Genomic DNA, 27,653 nt, shown 5'->3' with positions numbered 1-27,653 from the left:
ATCCAAGGGAGTACACCAGTATCCACCAATAAGCTTGGAATCGGGGATGATCTGAATGCCCCGGTTGCCAGACGCACACCAGCATGATGCACAGAATTTAACAACCGGAGACGTGCATCTGTTCCAGAGGAGTAGACCTCACACCCATATTCAAGTTTGGGAAGAATAAGAGACCTATGCAAGAGGAGGAGGGTCTGACAGTCAGCACCCCAAGAGGTATGAGCTAAGACCCTCAAAAGACTCAAAGCTTTAAGACAAGCCACCTTAACAGAATGAATATGAGGAACCCAGGTTAGTCGTCCATCAAACAAAAGACCCAGAAACCGCGTCTCTTCCACACAAGATATTCTCCTACCATAGAGATACAAGTCAGGGTCAGGGTGAACCCCTCGAAGACAACAAAAATGCATAGCCACTGTCTTTGTTAAAGAAAAATGGAAACCGTGAGTTTCTGCCCAGTCAGAAATTCAATTGAGAGCCAGCTGCAACTTCCTCTCTACCCGAGACATTCTAGATGAGGTCAAGGAAATCGAGAGGTCATTGACATATAGTGATCCTCGTACACCGTCAGGAAGTACACTAATGACACTGTTAATGGCTACAGCAAACAGAGTAACACTAAGGATACTCCCCTGTGGTACTCCATCTTCTAGTGCTCGGGCAGTAGAAAGCACTCCTCCCACTTGCACCCTTAAAATTCGGTTAGATAAAAACTGTTGAATAAAAATAGGCAAGCGTCCACAAAGACCAAACTCATGAAGAGAGAGTAAAATACCATGACGCCAGGCAGTGTCATATGCCTTCTCCAGATCAAAGAAGACCATGACCTGTGTTGGTTAGTGGAGAAAGCCTCAGTGACAGAAGATTCCAAGGACAGTAGTGCATCAGAGGTAGATCGCATTTTTCGAAAACCATACTGAGCAGAGGATAAGAAGTCACCTTTCTCTAAAAACCACACAAGCCTAACATTGACCATCTTTTCCAAAACTTTACATATACAAGACATCAAAGAAATAGGCCAATAATTCGTCCCCTGTAAGTGGTCCTTACCTGGTTTGGGGATGGGGATAACTACAGCAACACCCCAACAAGCCGGAAACTCCCCAGAACACCAGATCTTACTAAACAGTGAAAGCAAAAACAACAGGGACTCATCAGACAGGTGGCATAAAAAGGCATAAGGAATATCATCATAACCAGGAGAGGAATCATGGCACTGTGACAGAGCCGCCTGGAGTTCAGAAATTGAAAATGGAACATTGTAGGGCTTTCCTCCAGAAGATGCAAAACTGAGACCACGAGACTCTAGGCGCCGATGGTGGCAAGCCGAAGGCGTATCTGCATCCTTCTTTGACACACTGGCAAAATGATCAGCAAGCAACTCTGCAACAGCAAATGGATCAGCCACAGTTCCACCTGCTGCAGATAAAACAGGAGGGGAGTGAACAGTAAATTTTCCTTACCCGGTTCCACACCTGTAATGCCACAAATTTAGTATTCATGTATATGTTTAGAAGTACTGTAATTTCTAAGTTAGATAGAGTGTAATCTGAATACTAGTCTGTAAGGCTCCTGTTCTAAGTAGTAGTTCATGTGTTAATGATCGATATAGGGACAACTTTATTTTTATATGTATATATCTCTGTATCTATGCATAGGTAGTGTAACTGGGAGTGTTGAGCTATGGGAGTTCACCCATCTGTAAGTAACGAATAACAGATGTGGGCAACATCCTCTTGCTTGTGGTGCGTCGTTGCCGGGCGCCAAGTTTAAACCTTAAACAGAATAATAATGGGTATGCAATTCTTTCCGTATCATTGTTGTGAAATGCTTACTAATGAAGCTGCTAGAATTCAAATATGTGAAATTAATGGTCAGAAAAGGCAAAGATAATGTAATTTGTGAGGATCAAGTAGTTCCGCTTGCCTTAGCCGTCACTAGATGGCATAAGCTACCCCAAACTCAGGGCAGGATGGTGGTAAATTCAGTATTTAACTGTAGTAAGGAATGAATCCCAAATTTTCCCCAATTCAATCAAAAGTCCTAACGTCATGTGTACTCTACTATATAAATAGTGAAGAGAATTAAAACCCATCATATCGCAAAAACACAGTCTCATTTGACTAGCAGTAGCATCCCTATGTGCCCAGCTAAGCCGCATTGGCTAACCAGATGTTGTTTCAGGTGAGCCGTACACATTCCTCCTTTCTCCCCCCTTGCGTGTTTTAATTCTTGCTTGTCGTGAACAATACGAAGTAATGTTGTTAAAAGCTTAACGTAGAGATTGGCTAACCAGACGTTGCGAGTAACAGACGTTGTTTCAGTCCACAGACACCGTGACTTTGGGGTTGCCCGAGGCCATCATGTGATATTGCCCATAGACTTGGTGTACACACACACTTACTATCTATCTATCTATTGCCAGACGCCTCAATCCCGTTTGGGGTGGCCACAAACAAATCGCCTCCAAGTCGCCCTGTCCCCCGCCATTTCACTGCCCTGCTCCCAACTCACACCCCCCTCTCTCATATACCTCTCCACCCTATCCCTCCATCTCATCCTCGGCCTCCCCTCCCTCTTCCCCTCCACCTCACTCACATACACTCTCTTCGTCAGTCTTTCACCCTCCATCCTCTCCACATGGCCAAACCACCTCAGTGTGTTCCTCATAACGCTTCCTATCACATCCACATCCACACCACAACGCTCCTTTATATCCTCATTCGTCAGCCTGTCTCTCCACGTGACTCCACAGGCTCCTCTTAAATAACTCATTTCCACTGCTCTCACTCTTGACTTGTGTCCTTCCAACAATGTCCAAGCTTCACTTCCGTACGTTAGAGTTGGTATCACAATACTGTCATGTAGTAACTTTTTCACTTCCATGTTCACTTCCCTGTTTCTTATCACTGCTTTCAAGGAACCAGCAACCTTTCTTCCCTGCTGTACCCTTTCAAGCACTTCACCCTCCAAACCTCCATCCTTACTCATCACACTACCCAAATACTTAAACGTACTCACATTTTCCAATTCCTCACCATCCAACCTCGCTGTACATTCACTAACTTCACCTCTCTCAAAGACCATCACTTTACTCTTCCCTACATTCACCTTTAGGTTCCGTTTCTTACACACTCTCTCAAACTTATCCATCAAGCCTTGCAGCTCCCCTTCGTCTTCACTCAACAACACAGTATCATCTGCAAACAACAGTACAGGGAGTTTCCAAACACTATCCTCTCTCACCAGGGCCACTCCAACATCCACTACCCTACCTTGTACCTCTTTTATTACCCCATCCATGTACAGATTGAACAACCATGGAGACATGACACATCCCTGTTTCAAACCAACTTTCAAAGAGAAAAATTCACTTAGTTCACCATCCACACGCACTGCAGCCTTCGCACCATCGTACATACTCTTCACAGCATTCAACAACTTCCCATCTACTCCATATATTCTTAACACTTTCCACAATTCTTGTCTATCCACCCTGTCATATGCTTTCTCCAAATCCATGAAAGCTGCATACAACTTCTTTCCCTTCTCTAGAAACTTTTCCACTAAAGATCTAAGAATGAATATCTGATCTACACAACCTCTTCCCTTCCTAAAGCCTCCCTGTTCTTCTCCAACTAATTTCTCTGTTCTTTCTCTAACTCTGTCTATAAGTATCCTACCATACACTTTTCCTATTATACTAAGAAGACAAATGCCCCTATGATTACCACACACTTCTTTTTCCCCTTTTCCTTTGTACAAGGGAATAATTATACCTGACTTCCAATCCTCCGGGACTCTACCTTCCTCCCAGGCCAATCTCCACATCTTCCACATCCATTCTACTACTATCTCTCCCCCATGCTTCAGCATTTCACCACACACTCCATCAATTCCTGGGGCTTTCCCCGATTTAACTTTCTTCATTGCTTCCACAACTTCTATCCTACTGATTTCTTCCTGTCTTCTCACCTCCCTCCTTCTCCCAGCCATTCCCCAGCCACTTATACTCGCATTACTTCCATCCTCTACGTTCAACAATTCCTTAAAGTGTTCTCTCCATCTGCTCACTTTTTCTCCCTTCTCCACTAGTAATCTACCATTTTTATCTTTCACTCCCCTGCTAACTTCACTTCCACCCTGTCTTACTCTTTTCACTTCTCTCCAGAACATTTTCTTACAGTCCCTCCACTTTACACTCAAATTCCTTCCAAATTCCTCATCCACTCTCTTCTTACTCTCTCTTACTAATCTTTTCACCTCTCTCTTCCTTTCCACATATAACTCTCTCTTCCACCTCTCAACTTCTTCCACACCCCTATTTCTTATCCATTCATTGTATGCTTTCTTCTTTTGTGCCACAGCTTGTTTCACGTCTTCAGTCCACCACGCTGTTCCTTGCACCCCCCTCCGTCTTCTCTTCCTTCCACACACCACATCACATGCTGCACATATTTCTCCTGTAAATATCTTACACACACCTTCCACGTCTCCCATCTGCTCCAATTCATATTTGCCCAATCGTTCCTCCACTTCTCTCTTATACTCTGCCTTTTTCTCATCCTCTTGTAACCTTTCCACTCTCCTTGCAACTACTCCTTCCTCTTGTCTTTCCCTTCTTCTATTCCTCCATCTTACTTGCATCCTAATTCTGGCCACCACCAAGTAGTGGTCAGAAAGTCCACTCCCCCAACCTCTATACACTCTTGCATCCTTTACACATCTTCGCATCCTTTCATCCACACACACATAATCAATCATTGCCTTCCTTTCATTCTGTTCACCACCCACCCTTCTCATCACTCGCCATGTATACCTGTGGATCATTTTATGCCTGAAGAGGGTATTGGCTATCACCAACCCCCTCCCAGCACAAATGTCCACTAACGCACTCCCATTCTCATCTATCTCAGCAGGCACACCCCACTCACCAACTATTCCATCCACCTTCACATTACCAACTTTACCATTCATATCACCAATCAAAAACACTCTCTCATTCCTTCCAAACTTTTCCATGCACACTTCCACATTTGTCCAGAACTCTTCTCTCACTCTTCTAGCACGATCTTGCGTTGGCGCATACACACACACAATCGCCCACATTTGTATTCCAACTTTCAACTTTACCCACACAATCCTTGACCCAACTGATCCATACTGTCTTATGCTCTTCTTCCATCTTTTACTCACAACTATACACACTCCTTCCTTTGCCCTCTCATTCTCATCTACTCCTGCACATATACCCCATCCATACTCCCACACACTTACACTACCCACAAATAGATTTATAACTGAATGTAGTAGCAATTGAATTATGAATCAATCAGGTGAACCTTTTTTTTTGATAGTAGATAATGTACAGAATTTTGAAAGTTAATGTGATCATGTAACGGAAAAGCGAATTTAACTCATCAACCGTTTTTTTTTTCTCTCTTATTAATATGTTAGAAATATTGGGAGTGTTAAAGTGAATTTAGTGGTTGTAAGGATATGTAATTTTGAATTGTTCCTCGAGGCTAAGCAAGCCTGAGTGATTAGGAAATATTAGTGAATTGTGTGATGAGTTTAGACTGGCCCGACGTAATAGTACATGAGTGAATATTTTTGGTTCGAGGCTATGCCAGCCCGAAAAGACAGTCCATGTCATTGAATGTCCCAGTCTTGAGGCTATTGACGAGCCCAAGAATAACTGATAATCAAGAATGAAATGTGATGAACTCAGGAGTCATTGTTAAATATTAAAATTGTTTCGCTTGGTAACAGTACTGTATTACTATTGCCCAAACTAGTACTTAATTTACAACTCTTTTCATATTATTAAAGGTCATGTAATTAAAAAAAAATGTCTGTTGTTGAACAAGTATAGAGTTATTAAAGTAAAGTATATGCAATTATGATATCCAACCAAGGGAATTTTGTCCTCTCACGCATGACTCACTCCCCTTCCAGTTCAAGATTCCTCCGCTTTGGGAACGACTAACACACATGGTACTAACTTATTCTTGACTCGGCTAAAAATACAAATGCTACCAAAAATATCCTTTATGCAATTAACCTTTATCATTCAAAGTCGAAGTTACCCCCCCCCCCCATTTTTTTGTTTGTTTTTTTCTTTGGTGAATATTTTATCAGTCATTGAGGGGAGACTAAGTTGAGTACCCTTTGTATTATCAACAAGTAAGTTAAACAGAACAAACCTGATAAATAATGATGGGATAAAATTCTCATCGTTACACTGATGAACAACGGTGGGATAAAAAATCCTGGTGTTATACACCCGGGTGATGGAAGTCCTCGAATTGATGGAGGAAACATAATTCTTCCAGGATGAACGCCTGGCCTCCTTTTAAACTCGCCTCATATGAGCTCGTGCCCTCTGATATGCCACCAAATACTGAGGATTCCTACGGTGACAACGAAGTCGAGAGAAGGCGACTCGTTTGGCTCTCCCTGCGGAACTACACTCAGAGTTCCACCAAGGAACTGGACGTTTAGGAAACTGACCCTTCGTTTTTGGAATAGATAACAGGGCTGCTGAGTGCAACACGGTATTGAAATATGACACAGCCTCAGTAAGACAGCCAAACTTGTTGAAAGAACGGGAAATGGAACTTAATTCCCTGAAACTTGGCCAGTCAGCCTTATCCAGAAGCCAGCGAGGAAGACATGGCTGAGGTCCACCAGCACTAGTAGTTAAAAGTAATGGAAAATGGTCGCTGCCATACAGGTCTGGCAACACATCCCAGGTAAAATCTAAAACAGCATCAGCTAAGCATAAAGACAAATCAATGGCAGTAAAAGTTCCAGTCTGACTATGAAAATATGTCATTTTATTAGTATTGAAAATGCCTATCTCCTCATCTTCCACTAAAGAGGCCAGCTTTACACCCCGAGGGTTGGCCTCACTACTTCCCCATAGCGGATGTTGACCATTCATATCTCCTAGTAACAGAAAGGGAGAAGGAACGTTATGAATAAGGCATTCCAGATCCACCTTTTCAACAGTAGCACTAGGAGGAAGATAAAGACTGCAAACTGTATACTGTCGACGTAAAAACATCCAGACAGCGACAGCCTGCAGGGGAGTGGAGATGTCCAGATGACTGTATGGAATATCCTTGTGAAGGAAGATAGCAGCACCTCCATGATGACCTTGGTCTGGCATAGGATTAGAATAGGCATGGTAGCCAGAAGGACCAGAAGGAACAGTATCACCCACCATGGTCTCCTGGATGCACATGCACAGAGGAGTAAATTGAGAAACAAGATGACACAGTTCCTCATAGTTTGCACATAAACCCCGACATTTCCACGCGATGATAGAACCCATAATGGAGGAATGATTAAGTGCAGGACTGTACACCTGATGAGCGAGCGGGTTTGGATTGATGCTTATGAAGACCCTTCACAGGAGCCTGCCTAGCACCATCAGTAGTCTGGAGTCCTCATCTCAGAAAACACGTAGATACGATTGAAACAGTTCAAAGGGCCGCTACAAGATGGGTGCCAAGCTTAAGGGATCTAAGCTGTGAGGAAAGACTAGAAAAACTGAATCTACCTACACTACGGGAAAGAAGGAAAAGAGGAGACATGATTTTGCTACATAAATGCATATCAGGGAAGGAGAAAATAGACATAAAAGGTTACATAGCCTATGGGGAAGCATCAGCAAGAGGACACTGCAAAAGACTTAAAAAAAAAGAGAGGCGATAAAAACGTAAGGAAATTTAGTTTCCCAAATAGGGCAGTTGATCAGTGGAATGCACTACCGAATGAAATACTGTGTGCCAAAACAATTCATAACTTTATGGATACGTGCGATAAATATGGTTTAAGACATGGGACAGTACGAGCTTGACTTATTCCTGTAAAGACACAATTAGGTTGATAAGGTAAGAACACACACACACACACACACACGAACGAACAGCAAGAGAGAGCAGACGTCCCAGCCATCGCTGCTGACCTTAAGTAGTTTCAGGAATTTTGTCTGTCCTGTCTCCTAAGGTCTTGTTTTGAATTTAAAATAAAGAAAGTTAATAGACTACCAAAAATGTAAAGATTTATTGTATACATGAATGTTTGTAGTATTTTTCGGTAACAGCTGTTTTGGTACTTTAACCAACATCAAACATGGCCGAAAATGTAAACAATGAGGGACTCGAATTTCCAGGATTTGATAGAAATACCAATGTCATGGACCTGGTTAAAACATGAATTATGAGGATTAATGAACTTGAAAAGAAAGTAGAGAATCTAGTGATAAAGGATGTGTCTGAAAATACGGAGACTACCATACAGACTCTGATCCAGTCCAATGAGACAGCGAATGAAGAGATTAGAAATTTGAAGCTGGAAAATGTCGAATTGAGGAGGAAACTAGAAGAGAGTACTAATAAAACGGAGAAGGTGAGTAGTGTATTAGGAGAACATAAGGCAAAGTGGGCACACGTAGAAGAAGAACAGAAAGAAGTGGTCAGCTTAAGAGAAATCATCCAGGAAGAAAGGGAAATGAACAAGAAAAAAATGGAAGAAAATGTAGTGAAAATACTGAAGAAAAAAGAGAAAATAGTGAGAGAAACTGTAGAAAGGAACAGACGTGTGTTAATATTTGGAAACAGGGAAGAGGAAGAAAAGGTTAGGTTCGTAAGACTCGAGAGAGACACGAACCTGGTGAGAGGAATATTAGGCAAGATTGACCCCGAAGGAGACAAGTGGGTAAAAGAAATTGAGGAAGTAAGGAGGATAGGGCCTTATAAGAAAGGGGAAACAAGACCAATGAGAGTCAAGTTGACATCAGAAAGTTTAGTAAATGATATACTCAAAATGACCTGGAAGTTAAGCAAAGAGGCAGGGATGGAAAATATTATAATAAGAAAAGATTAAATGAAGAAGAAAGAGAAGTTTTAAAATCATTGAAGGATCAAGTAAAGGAAAAAAATGATAAGAGGACAGAGGAAGAATGTACAGTAATCACTCCAATATCCGACGTAATAGAGCCATTGGTAGGTCCGGTTATTGGTTTTGTCCGGATATTGGGCCTCAGCTTATGGACTTGTACTTATGGACCCTAACTCAGAGAAACACCTATATAACTCCCTCTGGACATGCATAGCAATTATTTAACACCCAAATCACATCAATAAGGCACATAAATGACTGAAATAAATGCAAAAGAAACATAAAATGAGGGTTTAGAAGTATGTTCATACATTAATAAACATTCTGGTACTTATGGACCCTAACCTAGCCTAACTCTGAAAAACATATTCCTACTGCACATTCGTTCGTTTTTAAAGGCTCCAACATGCTTGCATGTGTCGGCCTTGGTCACCTAATGGCGGCTCTCCATGCTGCACGATCCATTGCAGCCTCCCTGTTCAGTCCCTTAACCCTAAGGTCACACTTAATGACCTCGTCCCATGTCTTTCTCGGTCTACCCCTCATAACCCCACCCCCAATATTAACACTTCTCACCTTCCTCACCCAACTATCATCCCCCATCCTCTCCACATGTCCAAACCACCTCAATCTACCTCTCCTCATCACAACACCAATACACTCCAGTCCCATCCTACCTCTCAACTCTTCCATTGTAAACCCAGCCCCTCCAGGCCTTGGACGCAGGGACGCACTGCACATCCACCTAATCATTGTCATTTCTGTACGTCTGAGCCGGCGAATGTCTTCCTCCTTCACTGCCCAGGTCTCACTGCCATACAGCATTACACTCCTAACACACGCTGCATACAAAGACCCCTTAGCACGTAGGGAGAGCCCCCTCAATGTCAGGAGAGGCAAGAGCTCCCTGAACTTCTTCCAACCACTTCTCACCCTAGCCACAGAGCTAGCTCCAGCCCCACCTCCAGCACACAACATGTCTCCTAAATAACAAAACTCTTCCACACACTCAAGAGATTCACCAGCAAGTTCAATTCTTTCACGTCTGACGATCTCCACCTGCTCACCCCGGCACGCCGTACACATAAAATCAGCATTATCTCGCAGTCTACCTCTGATACCACTACATCTCTTATGCACCCATTTATCACACACACCGCACAAGATGGAATTACTTCCCACGCCCTTGTGGCAAACTGCACATGGCCACTCTCCCTCGTCTTTGACAGTACCGCCACCAACCCTAGATATCATCACTTTTGTTTTATCTGCATTTACCCTTAAACCCTTTTGCCCCATACCATCTCTCCACTTCCTAAACCTTTCCTCCGCCTCCCTTTCATTCTCTGCAATCAACACCAAATCATCAGCATACAACAACTCCCACGGGAGTCCGTTTCTAAAGTCACGTGAAAGGGCTTCAAGTACCATGATAAACAACATGGGACTCAAGACTGACCCCTGATGCACACCAACATTCACGGAAAACTCATCACTCAAATCTCCATTCACTCTCACCTGGGTGTGAGCACCCACATACATGGCCATAACCACCCTAACCAGCCACTCCTCCAAGCCAAGCTTTCTCATTGCCCACTTCACCACCTCTCTAGGGACTCTGTCAAAGGCCTTTTCCAAATCAACAAAAACAAAATAAAGATCCCTTCTCCTACCAATATATTTTTCCTGAAGCTGTCGAACAATGAATATGGCATCAGTGGTCCCCCTACCTGGCATAAACCCAAACTGCATCTCATCAATATTCACTCTTTCTCTAATCATACCTTCTAAAACTCTCTCCATTACCTTCATTATCTGATCTAAAAGCTTTATACCTCTATAATTCCCTCTTTCCAGGGCATCACCCTTCCCTTTATACACATTTACAATTACACTCTTCAGCCAATCATCTGGGACAACACACTCATAAATAATCCTATTTATCAGGTCAGTGACTAAACTCACCCCTATATCGCCTGAGGCCTTCAACATTTCGGCAGTCAACCCAGACACACCTGCTGCCTTCCCCACCCTCATCCTGCCTATTGCCTCACTCACAGTAGCAGTATCAATCAAAGGCCAAGGGCCAGACACTGGATCTGCTGGCTCCAAACCTTCCCTGTCCCAGTCAAACTCCTCATTCAACAACCGGTTATAATGCTCTCTCCATGCATCTTTAATATCCTCACTGTTCACCACTACCCTTCCTTCATCATTCTTCACACACTGCTCACCTATGATATCCCGATTATCCCTCTTCACCTGACCTGCCACCCTAAATATATTTTTTCTTTCCCCATGATTTAGGTTATCAAGTAATTGTCTCTGTGACTCAGACTTTGCCCTGTATACCTCTCTCCTAGCCCTACGCTTGGCAGCCAAATATTCCTCTTTGCTACCACCCTTCTTCCATTCCCGGAAAAGCCTTCTTTTCTCCTTAATTGCAGCTTCTACACCCTCATCCCACCACCAAGTTACTTTATGTCTTGGTGGTCCTCTTGTCCAGCCACATGTTACATCAGTAACTCTCAAGAAATTGTTCTTGAGGGCTCTGTACCTGTTCATTAACGCCTCTGTCTACAGCTCCCTGTTCAGCCACCACTCTCCTCAACTCGCTATAGAAGGCATCCCTTACTACTTGGTTTTTCAGCTTCCATATTTTCCTCCTAGGTACATAAGTCCTCTTTTTCATCATTTGTTCTTTAAGCACCATATCACAAATCAATAGTTTGTGCTGCTGCACACACTCCTCACTTCCTATAACTTTAACATCCCTCACTAACCTCCTATCGGCCCTCCTAACCAGAAAATAATCTATCTGACTGCTATTTCCCCCAGACTCTTATGTAATTAACCTACTGTCTCTTTTCCTAAAATATGTGTTGCACACAATCATGTCCGTTGCCTCCCCAAACTCGAGTATTCTTTCCCCTTCTGCATTCCTTAGACCATATGCACATCCCCCATGCACTCCTTCATAACCTTGGGCTGCTTCACCTACATGACCATTTAAGTCCCCTCCCAAAATCACTATCTCATCATCCCGCATACCACCCACTACACGTATTAAATCATCCCAAAATCTATCTTTCTCTGATTCATCCAATCCTGCCTGTGGAGCATATGCCGATATAATCACAGCTATCTTTCTTCCCAACAGAATTTTCACAACCAATATCCTATCGCTTACTCTCAAAACATTCATAACATATTCCACCCATTTCTCCGCAACCATCACACCAACACCTCCATATCCGTCTGTCCTCCCCTGCCAAAACAACTTATAGCAACAGTCCTTCCCAACAATCTTTCTGGCTGATCCACCCCTGTACCGGACTTCCTGCAAACACGCCACGTCCACCCACCTCCTACTGAATGCCTCAACGACTTCCCCCTGCTCTTCCCCTCAAACTTCCCACATTCCATGAACCCACCCTCATCCCCACGGGTGATTTACTGTCCTCAGGCTTGCTTTGAAACCTTTTTTGTTTTGTCATCTTCAGTATTAATAAATGGGGACAGACACAGCACAGGTCCCACTCACCGCACAGTCCCAGGTCCAGGCAATGGATCTGGGACCCCTAGCCCACCAGCTTACCAGTGGCTGTGGTAGTGGCCTCGGGGCACCCTGCCAGGACAGCTGCAGGGACACCCTCCAAGCGCGTCTTGGCACTGCAACTATCCCGCCATTATACACCCACTGATAGGGCAGCCTCCTGGGACGCTACTCCCAGGTTCGGGCCCCTCTCTATTGGGCGGAAGCGGCAGCCTGGGAACCGCAATGCCCTGTACCCTCTAGCACAGGCCCGAGCCCCATCTCGCTCTGGACCCATGATCTATGCCGGCGGAACCCCCGCCACGCCTCCCCCCAGAAGTCCGCCACTAGGTAGCGGGGGCAAAGTTTTCTGGCCGCATGCCCTTGCTGGCGCCAACCCCTGTAGCATAGTGGGATACGTTGTGTGAAATGTAAAGTGCATGTGGTGTAGTGCATAGATAGTTAGAGGAAATGTTTGGGAGAGTATGCTGGTCTACTCTCCATGTTACTGTCACACTGAAAAGGTCAGCAAAGGGGGATGGTTAGATAGCTAGTGAAACAGGAGCTCCAGCTCTCCCTATCACCACCATTCCCATTCCCCTCGGGAGTACTACCCTGTTCGGCCCGAGTACAGTATGAAACATTCTGGTAAGTATAGTATGGAAAAAAGTACAGTATGAAACATTGTGGCTACTTACAGCAAGTCCCTGGCCACCTCGATGAATAACCGCCTCCTCTCGGACTCTGACAGTAAGAACGATTTCCTGAAGCACTTGCAGTACACTCTTCCTGAAGTCTTGCACTGAACTTAGTCAATAACACACAGAAGTCCGTTCTCTTCACAGTGTTCACTTTAGTCCAAATAATGTTCCAGTTTAATTTTGTGTTGCACATTAACTTTTCCTAATCTTTTCAAAATTTCCAAAGCCAAAACAAATAAGTTTATTTACGTTAAATTTAGTTTCCACTGAGTCTTTTCTCTCAACTCGAAAACCTTAACACAACACACCGTTTTTTTCACTGCACAACACTCAAAATTCCCATGTGGTCTAGTGGAGAAGTTCTTGCTGTTTATTCACTGTCAGAGTCTGAGAGTATCACTGGCAGGCAACCAAGGGGTGCATCGCTGGGTCGTGGTGATGGCGTACCCACTGCAGAAGACTCTGAGGAAAGCCGCAAACTCACGTCGAACGGTGACTCCACCATGGCTGATGTGCTGGGCTGTGGCTCGGAGCATGAGGGCCTGTCTTGGGGAGGCAAGGGAGTGGAGCCAGGGCTTGGCACAATGGGGGTCACGGGCCTGAAAAAACTGTCAGTGGTTGATTGACGCAAGGACCGACGATTCTGGCGATTGATGATGCGCTGCCTGAAAGCACGCACTTCCTCCACGAGTCCCAAGGGCCCCATCTCCCCGTCGCAGTCCGGGTGTTCCAGGTAGTCTAGGACGAACTCTAGATGTTCCTGGAGTGCGCTCAGCTTGGGGATGGCTGGAGTAGTGTCCTGCTGAGAGGAGTCCGCATCATCGTCGCCTTCGTCGTCGGAATCTTCAAGTTCGGGACTGACACCAGCAACCGAAGATGCGATCTCGATATCAGACAACGTCTGATACCCAGGATCGCCCTCGTCGTCGTCCAACCACTCACGAACATCGTCCACATCAACGACGTCGCCGTGCGTACGCAGCCATGCATGGAAGTCATCCACGTCAAACCTTAGAAAATCGTACTCCACATCCGTTCCAAGAAGCAGACGAGACCAACCATTTTCAAGAGTTTTCACAGGGACTTCCTTCCATGCACTAGCCCAGTTGTACAGCGCAGACTTGATGTTGTAGCGGCGAAGGTTTTCCAAAGTCCCCTTGCCTTGTGTGTCACGTCCTTCCCTGTGCTCGTCCTCGTCCTCGAGAACAACCATCACCTCGTCCAGGAACTTCCGACGATACAGGCGGTTTGTTGCCACGATCACTCCTTGGTCCATGGGTTGAATGAGAGCAGTCGTATTAGGTGGCAGAAACATGCACCTAATACGGCCATTCTCAGCAACCAAGTCCTTGTCGCACGGGTGGACAGGTGCATTGTCGAGCAGAAGGAGAGCCTTTACCTGGTCGCGAGGGATTCCCAGTGTCTTCGTCTGGTAATGGATGACCTCCTTGACGAAGGGACAATGAAACCAGTCTTTGATAATCACAGCTGTGAACCATGCTTTCAAAGAATGGTACCAGACGACAGGAAGGACATCCATCACCCCACGAAGGCACCGAGGCTGCTTTGCACGGCCAACAACAACGGGCTTAAGCCGGTGCATGCCGTTAGCACTGGCACAACACAAAGCAGATATCCGTTCCTTAGAAAGCTTGCGGCCAGGTACACGCTTCTCCGTCTCCTCGGCTAGAGTGTTCATTGGCAGTGAACGATAGAATAGGCCAGTTTCGTCTGCGTTATAGACTTGACCGAGAGTGAGGCCTTCCCTGTCGATCAAGCCTTTCACCTTGTGCCGAAACTCGTCAACTCCATCCTCATTAGCGTCCAGTGCTTCGCCATGTGCTTTACGGTTAGTAAGGCCATGTTGCAACTTGAACGTGAAGAGCCAACCCTCGGATGCCTTGAAGTCTAGGCCATCGTGAAGCCATGCGAACTTCTCAGCAGCAGCCTTCAGCTCCGTTCCACGTACCATCACACCAGCTGCACGTTGCTGTCGGTACCAAATCAACGTGGATCGGTCGATTTCTGCAAACTTGGGGGTAAACATAACCTTCCTTTCCACGTTGTGTTTGCTTCACGACGAGAAGTCAGCCGTGTACTGCATGAGTTTGTCTCGGGAACGTTTGATATCGAACAAAGTCGACCGGACCAGGTTGTACTCGCGGAGAATGCGGGAAGAAGACCAACCCGCATCAACTTTCTCCAATATCTCCCTCTTTTTTTCCAGAGTCAGCACCACTCTCTTCCTTTTCTCAGGTGGCAGGGCCATCATCACACACACTAAGAGGAGACCTTGCAGCAAGTACGGCACCACCACAAAAGCGGGCACGTGGGCAGCCATTGCGAAGAGCGTAGGTCCAGTCACGGTGGGAGACAGGCGGGAAGTGGGAAGGATGCAGCGGCGCTCTATCGGACGTCGGAGGAATGACGCACCAAAACAATGCTCTCCCGTGGCGCGCGCGGCAAGTTCAAATTACGGACGGCAAAAAATCGTTTTTTTTTTTTTATTATTTTATTGGGGTTTTCGGACCATTTTGGGAATGTTGGATCCCAGGACGATAAGGTCCGGGTAGTGGGGATGTTCGGTTATTGGGCGTCTGGATATTAGAGTGATTACTGTAATACTTTTTTTTGGAGAGTAATGGACATGAAAGTAAGGAAGTGGTATTTAAGGAAATAGAAGCGAAGGAAACTAAGGGGGATAGCTGTGAAAGATCAGAAATTGAGGAAGTGGTACTGACGGAGAGAAGGAGAGAAGAGGGTATAAAAAACATCAAAAATAATTTAAAGGTGATATACACTAAAATTGATGGCTTAATATCGGCAAAGCTTGAAATTAATGATTTCTTGAGAGAATGTGAACCTGATGTCATGTGCTTTGTAGAGACCAAATTAAGAGAAAATATTGATGTTCATTTGGGAGACGGTAAATACAATCTGTGGAGAAGAGACCGAAAAGAAAAAACGGGAGGAGGAGTGATGATAGCTGTGAAGAACAACATAAATGTAGATACCGTGGAAATGGGAGAAGGCAGGGCTGAAGTGATATATATGAAATTAGAAACTGGAGAGAAAGTCAAGAGAGATATGGCAGCAGGGTATGTTCCCCCTAAGACGAGAGCATGGAAGGATGACGAATACCATGAGATGTTGTCAGATATGGCTAGCTATTTACAAAAAATAATTGAGAAAAGCAATAATATAATTTTGGTGGGTGACTTTAACTGTAAAGAGGTAAACTGGGAGGAATGGTACTCAGGAGTTGGCGAGGATTCGTGGGCCACTATGTTATTAAATATAATAATGAATAATGTGATGACGCAATGGGTCAAAGAAGAGACATGGTTTCGAGGTGAGGACACACCAGCAAGGTTAGATTTACTGTTTACCAAAGAACCCGATGTAATAGAATCATTGAAATATCTCTGTTCTTTAGGAAAAAGTGATCACGTGGTCATTGAGTTCCAGATGTTAATAGGGAACATCAAGCCAAGAGATGAGCTTTATAGACAGGGAAGATACAACTTTGGGAAAGCAAATTTTACAGGATTGAGAAACTTTTTCGAAAATGGGGATTGGAAAAAATTCAGAGAAACAAGAGAGATACAGAGGAAGTGGGATATCTTTCTAGACCTCTATAATTTGGGAGTGGAAAAATTTGTACCAAGAATAAGAGGGAAAGAAAACAGGAAAAAGGAGTGGTTTAATAGAAGGTGTATGATAACAAAAAAAAAGAGAGAGATAAGGCGTGGAACAATTGGAGAAAGAGAGGTAACAACAGAACAGAGGAAGAATATAAAAGAACAAGAAATGAATACACAAGAATACGTAGAGAAGAAGAAAGGAATTTTGAAAAAGGTATAATAGACAAATGCAAGGATGAACCCAAACTGTTTTATAGATTTGTTAATGGCAAACTGAAACAAAAGGAAGGAATCACCAAACTGAAAGTAGAAGGAGAGGTCTATAAGGATGCGGGAATGCAAGCAGAAATAATGAACAAACGTTTCCAGTCAGTTTTCACTAAAGAAAAGGAACTTGTGGAAAGGGGAGGGAGTGATTAGAAATGTTCAGGTGATAAAAGATATAAAAGTGGAGGTACAAGAAGTGTATAAATTACTGGAAACTCAAGATGTAACGAAAGCCCCAGGACCTGATGGAATTTCTAATTGGGTACTGAAGGAATTCAGAGAACAACTGGCGGATAAAATTCAAAGTTTAATCGTGTGCTCACTGGAAGAGGGGAAAGTGCCACAAGAATGGAAGAGGGCAAATGTGATACCAATTTACAAAGGAGGAAACAGGGAAGAACCCCTGAATTATAGACCAGTGTCTCTAACCAGCATGGTCGCAAAATTGTGTGAGAGAATCCTGAGAGACAGATGGATAAAATATCTGGAAGAATATTTTTTCTGAATGTCAGATTGAATTCAGAAGTGGAAGGTCATGTCTTTCTAACTTGATGAGTTTTTACTCAAGAGCGATTGACGTGGTACAGGAGAGAGATGGTTGGGTGGATTGTGTGTACTTAGACTTAGAGAAGGCCTTTGACAAGGTACCTCATAAGAGACTAATGTGGAAACTAGAATATATAGGAGGACTGAAAGGGAAACTTCTGGAATGGATGAGAGACTTTTTGAGAGACAGACAAATGAGGACAGTAATAAAGGATAGGATGTCTGGATGGAGGGAAGTAACAAGTGGAGTCCCTCAAGGCTCGGTGTTGACGCCAGTAATGTTCCTGATTTACGTAAATATGGTAGATGGAGTGAACAGTTATGCAAGTCTGCTTGCTGATGATGTAAAGATCTTGAGGAAGGTAGAGGTTGAGGAGGATTGTAAAATACTGCAGGAGGATTTGGATAGGATACACGATTGGAGCCGGACATGGGAAATGAAATTTAATGTAAAGAAATGTAAACTATTGGAAATGGGTAAAAGTACCAGGAGGCCATCACTGAATTATTTGTTGGGTAATGAATTAATCACAAAAAGGAGAGAAGAGAAAGATTTGGGAGTGCTGGTCCAAGATAGTTTGTCACCAGAAAAGCACATTAACAAGATAGTTGGAGAGACTTATAAACTCTTGACTAACATAAGAGTAGCATTTCATTATATGGATGAGGAGATGATGAAAAAATTGATAGTGGCCATGATCCGCCCCAGGTTAGAATATGCAGCGGTAGTGTGGTCCCCACACAAATAGAAAGATATAAACAAGACTGAGAGAATACAAAGAACAGCAACCAAGATGGTCCCCAGTCTGGCAGACCTGTCATACAGAGAGAGGCTGGAAAAGCTGGATTTGCCTTCCTTAGAGGAAAGGAGAAAGAGGGGAGACATGATTGCAGTGTTCAGGACCATGGTGGGAGTAGATAAAATTGACAAAGAAGATCTGTTTGTATGGGATAAGAGAGCAACAAGAGGACACGGAATAAAATTGAAAAAGTTAAGCTGCTTGAAGGATATCAAGAAATATAGCTTTCTTTACAGAAGTATAGACTTATGGAATAGCCTGGACAAAGAGATCGTCCAGTCTAAAAACTTAAACGAGTTTAAAGCTAAATTTGACTTTTTGAGAAACAGCGACGGAAACCAACGAGCATAGTACATTCCGTGTATATCACAATTAGGTACAGTATATTAGGTAAATACTTAAATATTTGAAACGACTTAGACAAAGTGGTGGTGCATGAGAAAAATATTCATGTGTGTAAAGGTAGACTTGATAAATGTGGATATGGAGACAGGACAACACGAGCATTGCTCAATTCCTGTACACTACAAATAGGTAAATACACACACACAGGAAATAAATTTTAATTGATGTATGTTGAGGGATGGCACTGTCAGGGGCTTATCCTTTATTGAAGTATGTCACAACTTATTGGGTAAGTTCTGTAGATGGAAGTCTTCTGGTGGTAGAAGGCATAAAGTACAGTAATACCTCGATACACGACCTAGATGCGATACCCTGGCTTTGTGATGGGGGTAGGAATATTACCATACCCTGCCTAATGATGGCCAAACCAAGGTTTAACAATGGGTTTTGATTTTTTAAATCGATTTTGATTATATTTTAGACTAAAATTGTGTTTAGGTTGATTTATAAACTGTTTTTAGACTTGGATTAATGTGTTTTAGCCATAGGTGGGGTGAACATTATCATTTTGGTGTATAATTTACTAAGCTTGATTTTTTTCAGACATTTTTGATGATTTTCAGATTTTGTTTGTTGGTTTTAGTGAGATATTTACAGGTGTTAGGCTTAGGTTAGCTTCCTTTACAGCTGTTATGCCATTTACATTGGCTTTAAACTTGTTTTTGGACTCATTTGCGTGAGTTTTGGACTTGGTTTGGAGGGAAACCCAGGGCTGATAAATGCTTCCCATTACATGTTAGAAGTACCCTAATATACGATACCCCACCTAACGATGGGGTTTTACCTAACCATTTACATCGTTAAACTGGGGTATACCTGTATTAAAGATGTCATTGTGCTGATGAAGCTAACAGAGAGAGAAAAACTCCTTTCTAACACAGTCATTTGTCATCCCACTCAGACTAACTGTAATGACTTACTGCTGTTGCTTCAAACCTTAGAACAGCAGAGTCTTGGCAGCCTCAGCCTCTGCCTGCTGGAGAGTTGGCATCAACAGCTTGTAGCTAAAACTGTATCTACATCTCAGCTTATGGCCTTTATGAGGTATGTACATTGGAGGACCATATCGAGTACTTTGCTGTGTTTTATCTTGACTATTGTAAGTCGTTTTCGAGAGTAGGGCAGGGCTAACTACTATGTTATTGCTTTGTTTGAAGGACAAGGTGCCTAGTTGGTTTTATTTCAGTCTGGTTTCAGTAGTGGTGGCCCCCAACCCCCCATGCTTCCATGTTGCAAGAGGTACAAGATTGCTTGTCTAACACATGCTGAGCAGTGAGGGAACTACATCCCTATGCCATGCAGGGCTTTCATTTCCTCACTGTGCCTGTCATACTTTCCATTTTTGATATGTGGATAGTAGTCTTTCCTTCCTGTCCTCAGAAAGTAAATATTTCCTGAGTCATGGCCAGTGTATATTTACATTGAGGAAAACCATGGTGTTGGACATTTTTGTGTTAAGCATTACACCAGAATACAGTACATGTAGGAAAGGTATTTTGATTAGAGGTCTAGCCCAATACCAGCCTTTTTGTCACATTGTCCCAACCATAACTATGCCAGTGCATCCCTATGGCAATTTTGATCAGAACCCTAACCTGTCCCCTCCCCTCCCTTTTTTTTTTTTTTCACAGTAACCTGACCATAGCCATATCATTGTTTTTCCTTAATAAGTAAACTCCCATACCAGCACAATCTCACTCCCTGTCTGTTAGTCACATCACCATTGCGAATTTAAATACTTTTAGGTCATTACTCTGATGAAAGAAGGGTTTGGTTGGAAGGGGGGATGAGGTTCTGAGACTACAGAGTTGACTGCTGTGCTGTGGGAGTTTCTGTACACTTGTTTCCCTGCTTCATGTGAATATTCTTATAGAAGCAAATTCATTCATTTCATTCATCATGTAATCCTGTATTGCCTCATGAGGGACAAAGGAGACAAGGGCTAGGCAAGGTGATCCTGACATTTAAGATGGGAGTGGCCAGCCTCACTCATCCTCGAGTGGCATAAGGTGAGCAGTAAACCCCAACCACCCCTTGGATATAAACCTGCACAACCTAAATCCGATTGGAGCACCTTAACCCTAGATAGTTAATGTGGGGTCTGACAGACCCCAGAGTTTTTTTTTTTTTTTTGCATGTGGTGTTTATTTCTTTTAAATCCAAAAAGCTTGTCCTTCCAAGTATCCTCCTGACTTTTTTTTTTTTTTTTTTTTTTTTTTTTTATGTGGGGAAGAAGGAACCAAAGGCAATGAGCCTGCAAAACTGTTCCTTCCAAGAGAAAAACAAAATACAAGAGAGAGCCAAATTCAAGATCCATGCATTTTGAGATGCCTTGACACTGCATTTGAAAGACTGGAGATCATAGAAAGCAGGAAATACAGACAGAGGGAGACAGTTCCAGAGTTGACCTGTTGCATAAATGAAGGACTGGGAGTAACGGTTAACTCTTGCATTAGAGAGTTGGACAGAAAAGGGGCGAGAGTTTGCTGCTAGACGGGTGCTACGCGCCCGTCATAGAAGTGGAGGAATGCATGCAGACAGTTCAGAGGAACAGTGACCATTGAAGTAGTGATAGAAAAGAGATAAAGATGCAACACTGCGGCGAAGAGACAGAGGTTGAAGGGAGTCAGTAAGAGGGGTAGAGTTGATGAGACGAAAAGCCTTTGACTCCACCCTATTGAGAAGAGCTGTATGTGGGGAGCCTCCCCACACATGAGAGTTGTACTCCACACAGGGGCAGATAAAACCCCTGTAGAGAGTCAACAATTGTGCAGGGGCAAAGAAGGAACGGAGTCGGCTTAGAACACCCAATCTTTGGGAAGCAGATTTTACAAAAGATGTAATATGATCTTTCCAAGACAAGTCCCGAGCAAATGAAACCCCAAGCATGGCTCTAATTTGGCCCTATAGGGCCATTGGGATTTTTCAGAACCCAGATTACCTAACACATAACTTGTTCGGGTCTGAGAGACCCTAGATTACCTTTCATGTGACTTCCTCATATGCATATTTTTTACATCCAGGGCTCTATTTTTAGTCTATATACTGCCGATATCAGTTAATAAGACAATCCATGAAAAAAACTTTTACCTGCACTAGTATCTAACTGCAGCCACTGCAGATGGGAATAGAGTGCTCCAGCTGCCACCACTGTCAGCGCCTGGGGAGTACAATTAGATACTAGTGCGGGTAAAAGTTTTTTCTTTCTTGGATTGTCCTATTAACAGATGCCTGCAGCATATACAGACTAAAAATGGAGCCCTGGACGTAAAAAAAAATATGCAAATGAGGAAGTAGTAATTGGAGGTAACCAAAAATACGTAAAAATTTGTAGGTGATTTTGTACATTCTCAATTTCCGGTGAAATATTCATTTGCTTTGTTTCTCTATTTCTGAAAAGGAGTTCCCACCATCGGTGATGTGTGGACCACCCACCGTTGGAAGAAGAAACTTTTCAGTTTTCATAAGGCATTAAAAAAAAAAAAAAATGTAGAAAAAAATGGAAGTTCTGATTTAAAATGAAGTTAAGAAAACATAGTGAAAAATGGACTTGGTTTTTTTCATTAAAATAAAGAAATATGATCTAGTTTCATGTAGAAATAAGGAATTACTAATAAATGCAGTGTAAGTATTTTTTTATATTTTTTAATGTTAGGGTCTGTCAGACCCCACATTACTGTACCTAAATAAGTTAAGTCAGAAACAGTACCTATCTATGGTTTACCCACTAAACCCTCAGGTGCCATAATTTGGTTATATGGTTACCACCCAGCACAGTAAATGGTTTCCTGGTGTACAGGAAACCATTTGTCTTGTCACTCAGTGTAGGGTCACCCATAGACAGAAGGAAGAGGAAAGAGTGAAGGGAAGAAAGAGGTAGGAAGCAAAGAAGGAAAGGAGGAAAGGGCAGGCACTCGACAGCAGCACTACATGGAGTGATTGGATGGTGAGCACCCCCCCCCTATCACTGATAGAAGCAGATTCACATTGTAAAACCCCTGATCATTACTTTTCACATATCATTGGTGATTTCTTGTGTAACATAATAATCTTCTTGAGTGTATGAGGAGTGACAAGGATGGTGCTTAGGTTATTATCGAGTGAGTGGATGGTGAGCACCCTCACCTACCACTAATAGAAGCAGATATGCAAAGGGCAGGCACTCGAGAGCAGCACTACATCGAGTGAGTGGATGGTGAGCACCCCCACCTACCACTAGTAGAAGCAGATACACATTGTAAAACCCCTGATCATTACTTTTCACATCTCATTGGTGATTTCTTGTGTCACATAATAATTTTCTTGAGTGTATGAGCAGTGAGAAGGATGGTGCTTAGGTTATCATCGAGTGAGTGAATGGTGAGCACCCCCACGTACCACTAATAGAAGCAGATATGCATTGAAAAACCCCTGATCATTACTTATTACATATTATTGGTAATATTTCATGTAGCATAATAAATTGTTGTGTGTATTAGCAGTGACAAGGATGGTGCTTAGGTTATTCATGCAGGAGGCTAAAACAGTAAATTTGATGCACTTTTATGTGGATTTTGCATAGGGTGTTTATTTATTTTTATTTATTTATTTATTTTTTCCAGTAGCCAAACATACACATTGAACATGGTTTGTGTTTTACATTTTTGTGTTGAACATGATTGGACTGTGTTCTTAATTACATTTTACTCATTCAAAATTGGTTTATGAGAGAAAGTTAGAGAATTTTTATACTTCCAGTGTGTGCCGTATTCTTCCTCCAACATACTTCCTGAGTGGTGAAAGGCTCCTGGAACTTTCTCCCCTCCTGAGTAGGCTCCTTGACCTCCTTTTGGTATGTTGTTGCTGCTTGTATTAAATTATCATAGTTTCTCACCTTACCGTGAGGGAGAGGTGGGTGGATAAGGTGTGTGCTGTTTGGGAATGGAAAACAGTATGGTAAACCCTCAATTTATTCAAGCCCGATTTGCACTAAACACGTTTTGCCCATATAAATAAACTATGATCTGACCCAGTAAATGTACAAAACAAAAACTTTGCATGGGAAAATCCCAGAAGTTGGCCCCCATCTGTGACAATCCTCCCTGAAGTTTTGCTGTCAGACCACATAGATACATGCTAACCCCACCCAAAAAAAAAAGACTTTAGAGGATTTTGCTAAATCAGATTTTCATAAGTCATCACAGCTAAAATTATGGGATGTGAAATAGTGTGATTACATTAGATCAACTGAGTGCACACACACAAACACGTACGCACACTCACATACACATTGCATGCTGTCTGCCTCTCGTTTTTCACATCATTGCAACCACTCACTAGTGTATGTACTTTTTCTTCATTCACTCAAGGATTATGTTAAAACATACAGTCTTATATCAACATGGCTAAAATTCTGGGATGTGAAAATGGTACGTCTACACTCAGTCATCTGGAGACAGACAGACAGACAGACAGACAGACAGACAGACACAGACACAGACACACACACACACACGGAAAAACAGCCAAAGAGAGCAGACGTCCCAGCCATCGCTGCTAACCTTAAGTAGTTTCAGGAATTTTGTCTGTCCTGTCTCCTAAGGTCTTGTTTAAATTTAAAATAATGAAAGTTAATAGACTACCAAAAATGTAAAGATTTATTGGCTAGACTATACATGAATGTTTGTAGTTTTTTTCGGTAACATCTGTTTTGGTATTTAACCAACATCAAACATGGCCGAAAATGTAAACAATGAGGGACTAAAATTTCAAGGATTTGATACAAATACCAATGTCATGGACCTGGTTAAAATATTAATTATGAGGATTAGTGAACTTGAAAAGAAAGTAGAGAATCTAGTGATAAAGGATGTGTCTGAAAATACGGAAACTACCATACAGAGTCTGATCCAATCCAATGAAACAGCGAATGAAGAGATTAGAAATTTGAAGCGGGAAAATGTTGAATTGAAGAGGAAACTAGAAGAGAGTACTAATAAAACGGAGAAGGTGAGTAATGTATTAGAAGAACATAAGGCAAAGTGGGCACACGTAGAAGAAGAACAGAAAGAAGTGGTCAGCTTAAGAGAGATCATCCAGGAAGAAAGGGAAATGAACAAGAAAAAAATGGAAGAAAATGTAGTGAAAATACTGAAGAAAAAAGAGAAAATAGTGAGAGAAACTGTAGAAAGGAGCAGATGTGTGGTAGTATTTGGAAACAGGGAAGAGGAAGAAAAGGTTAGGTTCGTAAGACACGAGAGAGACACGAACCTGGAGAGGAATATTAGGCAAGATTGACCCTGAAGGAGACAAGTGGGCAAAAGAAATTGAGGAAGTAAGGAGGATAGGGCCTTATAAGAAAGGGGAAACAAGACCAATGAGAGTCAAGTTTACATCAGAAAGTGTAATAAATGAGATACTTAAAGTGACCTGGAAATTAAGTAAAGAGGCGGGGATGGAAAATATTATAATAAGAAAAGATCTGAATGAAGAAGAAAGAGAAGTTTTAAAATCATTAAAGGAAGAAGTAAAGGAAAAAAATGATAAGAGGACAGAGGAAGAATGTAATACTTTTTTTTGGAGAGTATTGGATATGAAAGTAAGGAAATGGTATTTAAGGAAATAGAAGTGAAGGAAACTAAGGGGGATAGTTGTGAAAGATCAGAAGTTGAGGAAGTGGTACGGACAGAGAGTAGGAGAGAAGAGGGTATTAAAAACGTCAAAAATAGTTTGAAGGTGATATATACTAATGTTAGTTTCATATCGACAAGGATCGAAATTAACGATTTCTTGAGAGAACATGAACCTGATGTCATGTGCTTTGTAGAGACCAAATTAAGAGAAAATATTGATGTTCATTTGGTTGATTGATTGATTGATTGAAAATAATTACAATCTGGCGGCGCAACTGCCAGGGTCATATGCCGCCGGATGACAAAGTAGAAGGCACGGCAAAATAAAAAGTGTCTATTCAAAATAAAGTTAATATCTGTTAGTAGGAATAAAACACTAAAAATAATAAAAGAATAATTTATAAAATAATTACTTATAAAAGTGGAAGGAGGCCCGCCTCCTGAAGAAAACTAAAAACATTAGTAAAATCGTTAGAGGCCTCACCAAGCATCGAGGATAAACAGTAGGCACCATCTGCTCCCCCATGCCTATGAAGGAACCTCTGACGCAGGCCCCCCAGACTCGGACACTCGACCAGCAAGTGACGGACAGTAAGGGGAACGAGGCAGTCATCACAGTACGGTTGAGTTTCACCACACATGAGGAACCCATGTGTAAGCCGAGAATGCCCAATGCAAAGCCCAGCAAGAGCCACCTCCAGTCGCCGAGACATAGAGGGAAGAACCCTTGGCACAACCACTCTCTGAAAGATTTCTTTTAGTTTATTTTGAGACACACCATCCCATTGTCTCTGCCAACACGTACGAATTGCATACCGCAAGTAAGGTGTTACATCAGAAACAGGTAGTGAGTAGTCAGCTGGGGGCTGTTGAGAAGACGCAGCTTTAGCTAAAGTATCTGCCCTCTCATTGCCCACCACACCAACATGTGCAGGAACCCAACAGAAGTCTACACGGCGGCCACGGCGGCCAAGAAGAAAAAGCCACTCTAAAATTGATAAAACCAATGGATGGGATGCATTAAAAGACTCCAGTGCAGACAAAGCACTACGTGAGTCACTATAAATCACAAAAACGGATTGGCAGAGAGTAAAAATGATTTTAAGAGCATACAAAATTGCAGTCAGTTATGCTGTATACACTGAAGTAACGCCAGGAAGGCTACCGCCCCTACTAAAGGAAGGGAAGACAACACCAAATCCTACTCCAGTATCAGTCTTAGACCCGTCAGTATAGACGGGGACAGAACCCTTATGAATGGAGGCATGTTCTAAAAAGAAAGAGAGGGACATCTGAGAGGGAAGCGAGCCCTTTTTTCCAACAACGGACCTACAGAATGTCACGCGAGGGAGTAGCCAAGAACCCACCCTTAGGATCCGATGTGGACAAATTGCCAGTCTCGGGAGAGAGAGGGCTAGCATAACAGACCGGACCCTGTAACCAAATGGCTTTGGGAAATTGGGACGGGTCTCAAAAACAGAAGATCGGGAATCCTGTGAGACAATGGCACAAGAAATTGAGTCTGGAATGCGGTGAAGACGATACCAACACCTCATCATTAGCAACTGGCGCCGCAAGTCCAAGGGGAGTACACCAGCATCTACCAACAAACTTGGAATTGGGGATGATTTGAATGCCCCGGTTGCCAGACGAACACCAGCATGATGCACAGAATTTAACAACCGGAGGCGGGCATCTGTTGCAGAGGAGTAGACCTCACACCCATATTCAACTTTAGGAAGAATAAGAGACCTATGCAAGAGGAGGAGGGTCTGACGGTCAGCACCCCAAGAGGTATGAGCTAAAACCCTCAAAAGACTCAAAGCTTTAAGACAAGCCACCTTAACAGAACGAATATGAGGAACCCAGGTTAATCTTCTATCATACAGAAGACCCAGAAACCGCGTCTCTTCCACACAGGATATTCTTCTACCATAGAGACACAAGTCAGGGTCTGGGTGGACTCCTTGAAGACGACAAAAATGTATAGCCACTGACTTTGCTGCAGAAAAATGGAAACCGCGTGCTTCTGCCCACTCGGAAATTCTATTGAGAGCCAGCTGCAACTTCCTCTCTATCAGAGACATTCTAGACGCAGTGAAGGAAATCGAGAGGTCATCAACATATAGTGATCCTCGTACACCATCAGGAAGTACACTGATGACGCTGTTAATGGCTACAGCGAACAGAGTAACACTAAGGATACTCCCCTGTGGTACTCCATCTTCTAGTGC

At 42.9% G+C, this 27,653-nt stretch overlaps 1 protein-coding gene across 1 annotated transcript in view; it reads left to right on the top strand.

Moving 5' to 3' along the window:
• Positions 1 to 27,653, top strand: part of LOC145405068 (uncharacterized) — a 457,223-nt gene that overhangs the window by 385,662 nt on the left and 43,908 nt on the right. The window contains exons 18-19 of the mRNA XM_080276570.1: positions 19,710 to 19,852; positions 23,546 to 23,639. Of these exons, the coding sequence (XP_080132696.1) occupies positions 19,710 to 19,852; positions 23,546 to 23,639 (237 nt within the window). The remainder of the gene's footprint in view (positions 1 to 19,709; positions 19,853 to 23,545; positions 23,640 to 27,653) is intronic.

The sequence above is a fragment of the Coenobita brevimanus genome, chromosome 65 (assembly GCF_032717465.1).
Source record: "Coenobita brevimanus isolate Jiangsu-jjx chromosome 65, ASM3271746v2, whole genome shotgun sequence".
Taxonomy (NCBI): Eukaryota; Metazoa; Arthropoda; class Malacostraca; order Decapoda; family Coenobitidae; genus Coenobita; species Coenobita brevimanus.
Note: the sequence above shows the minus strand (reverse complement) of the source record. Positions and strands in the feature narration are given on the sequence as shown.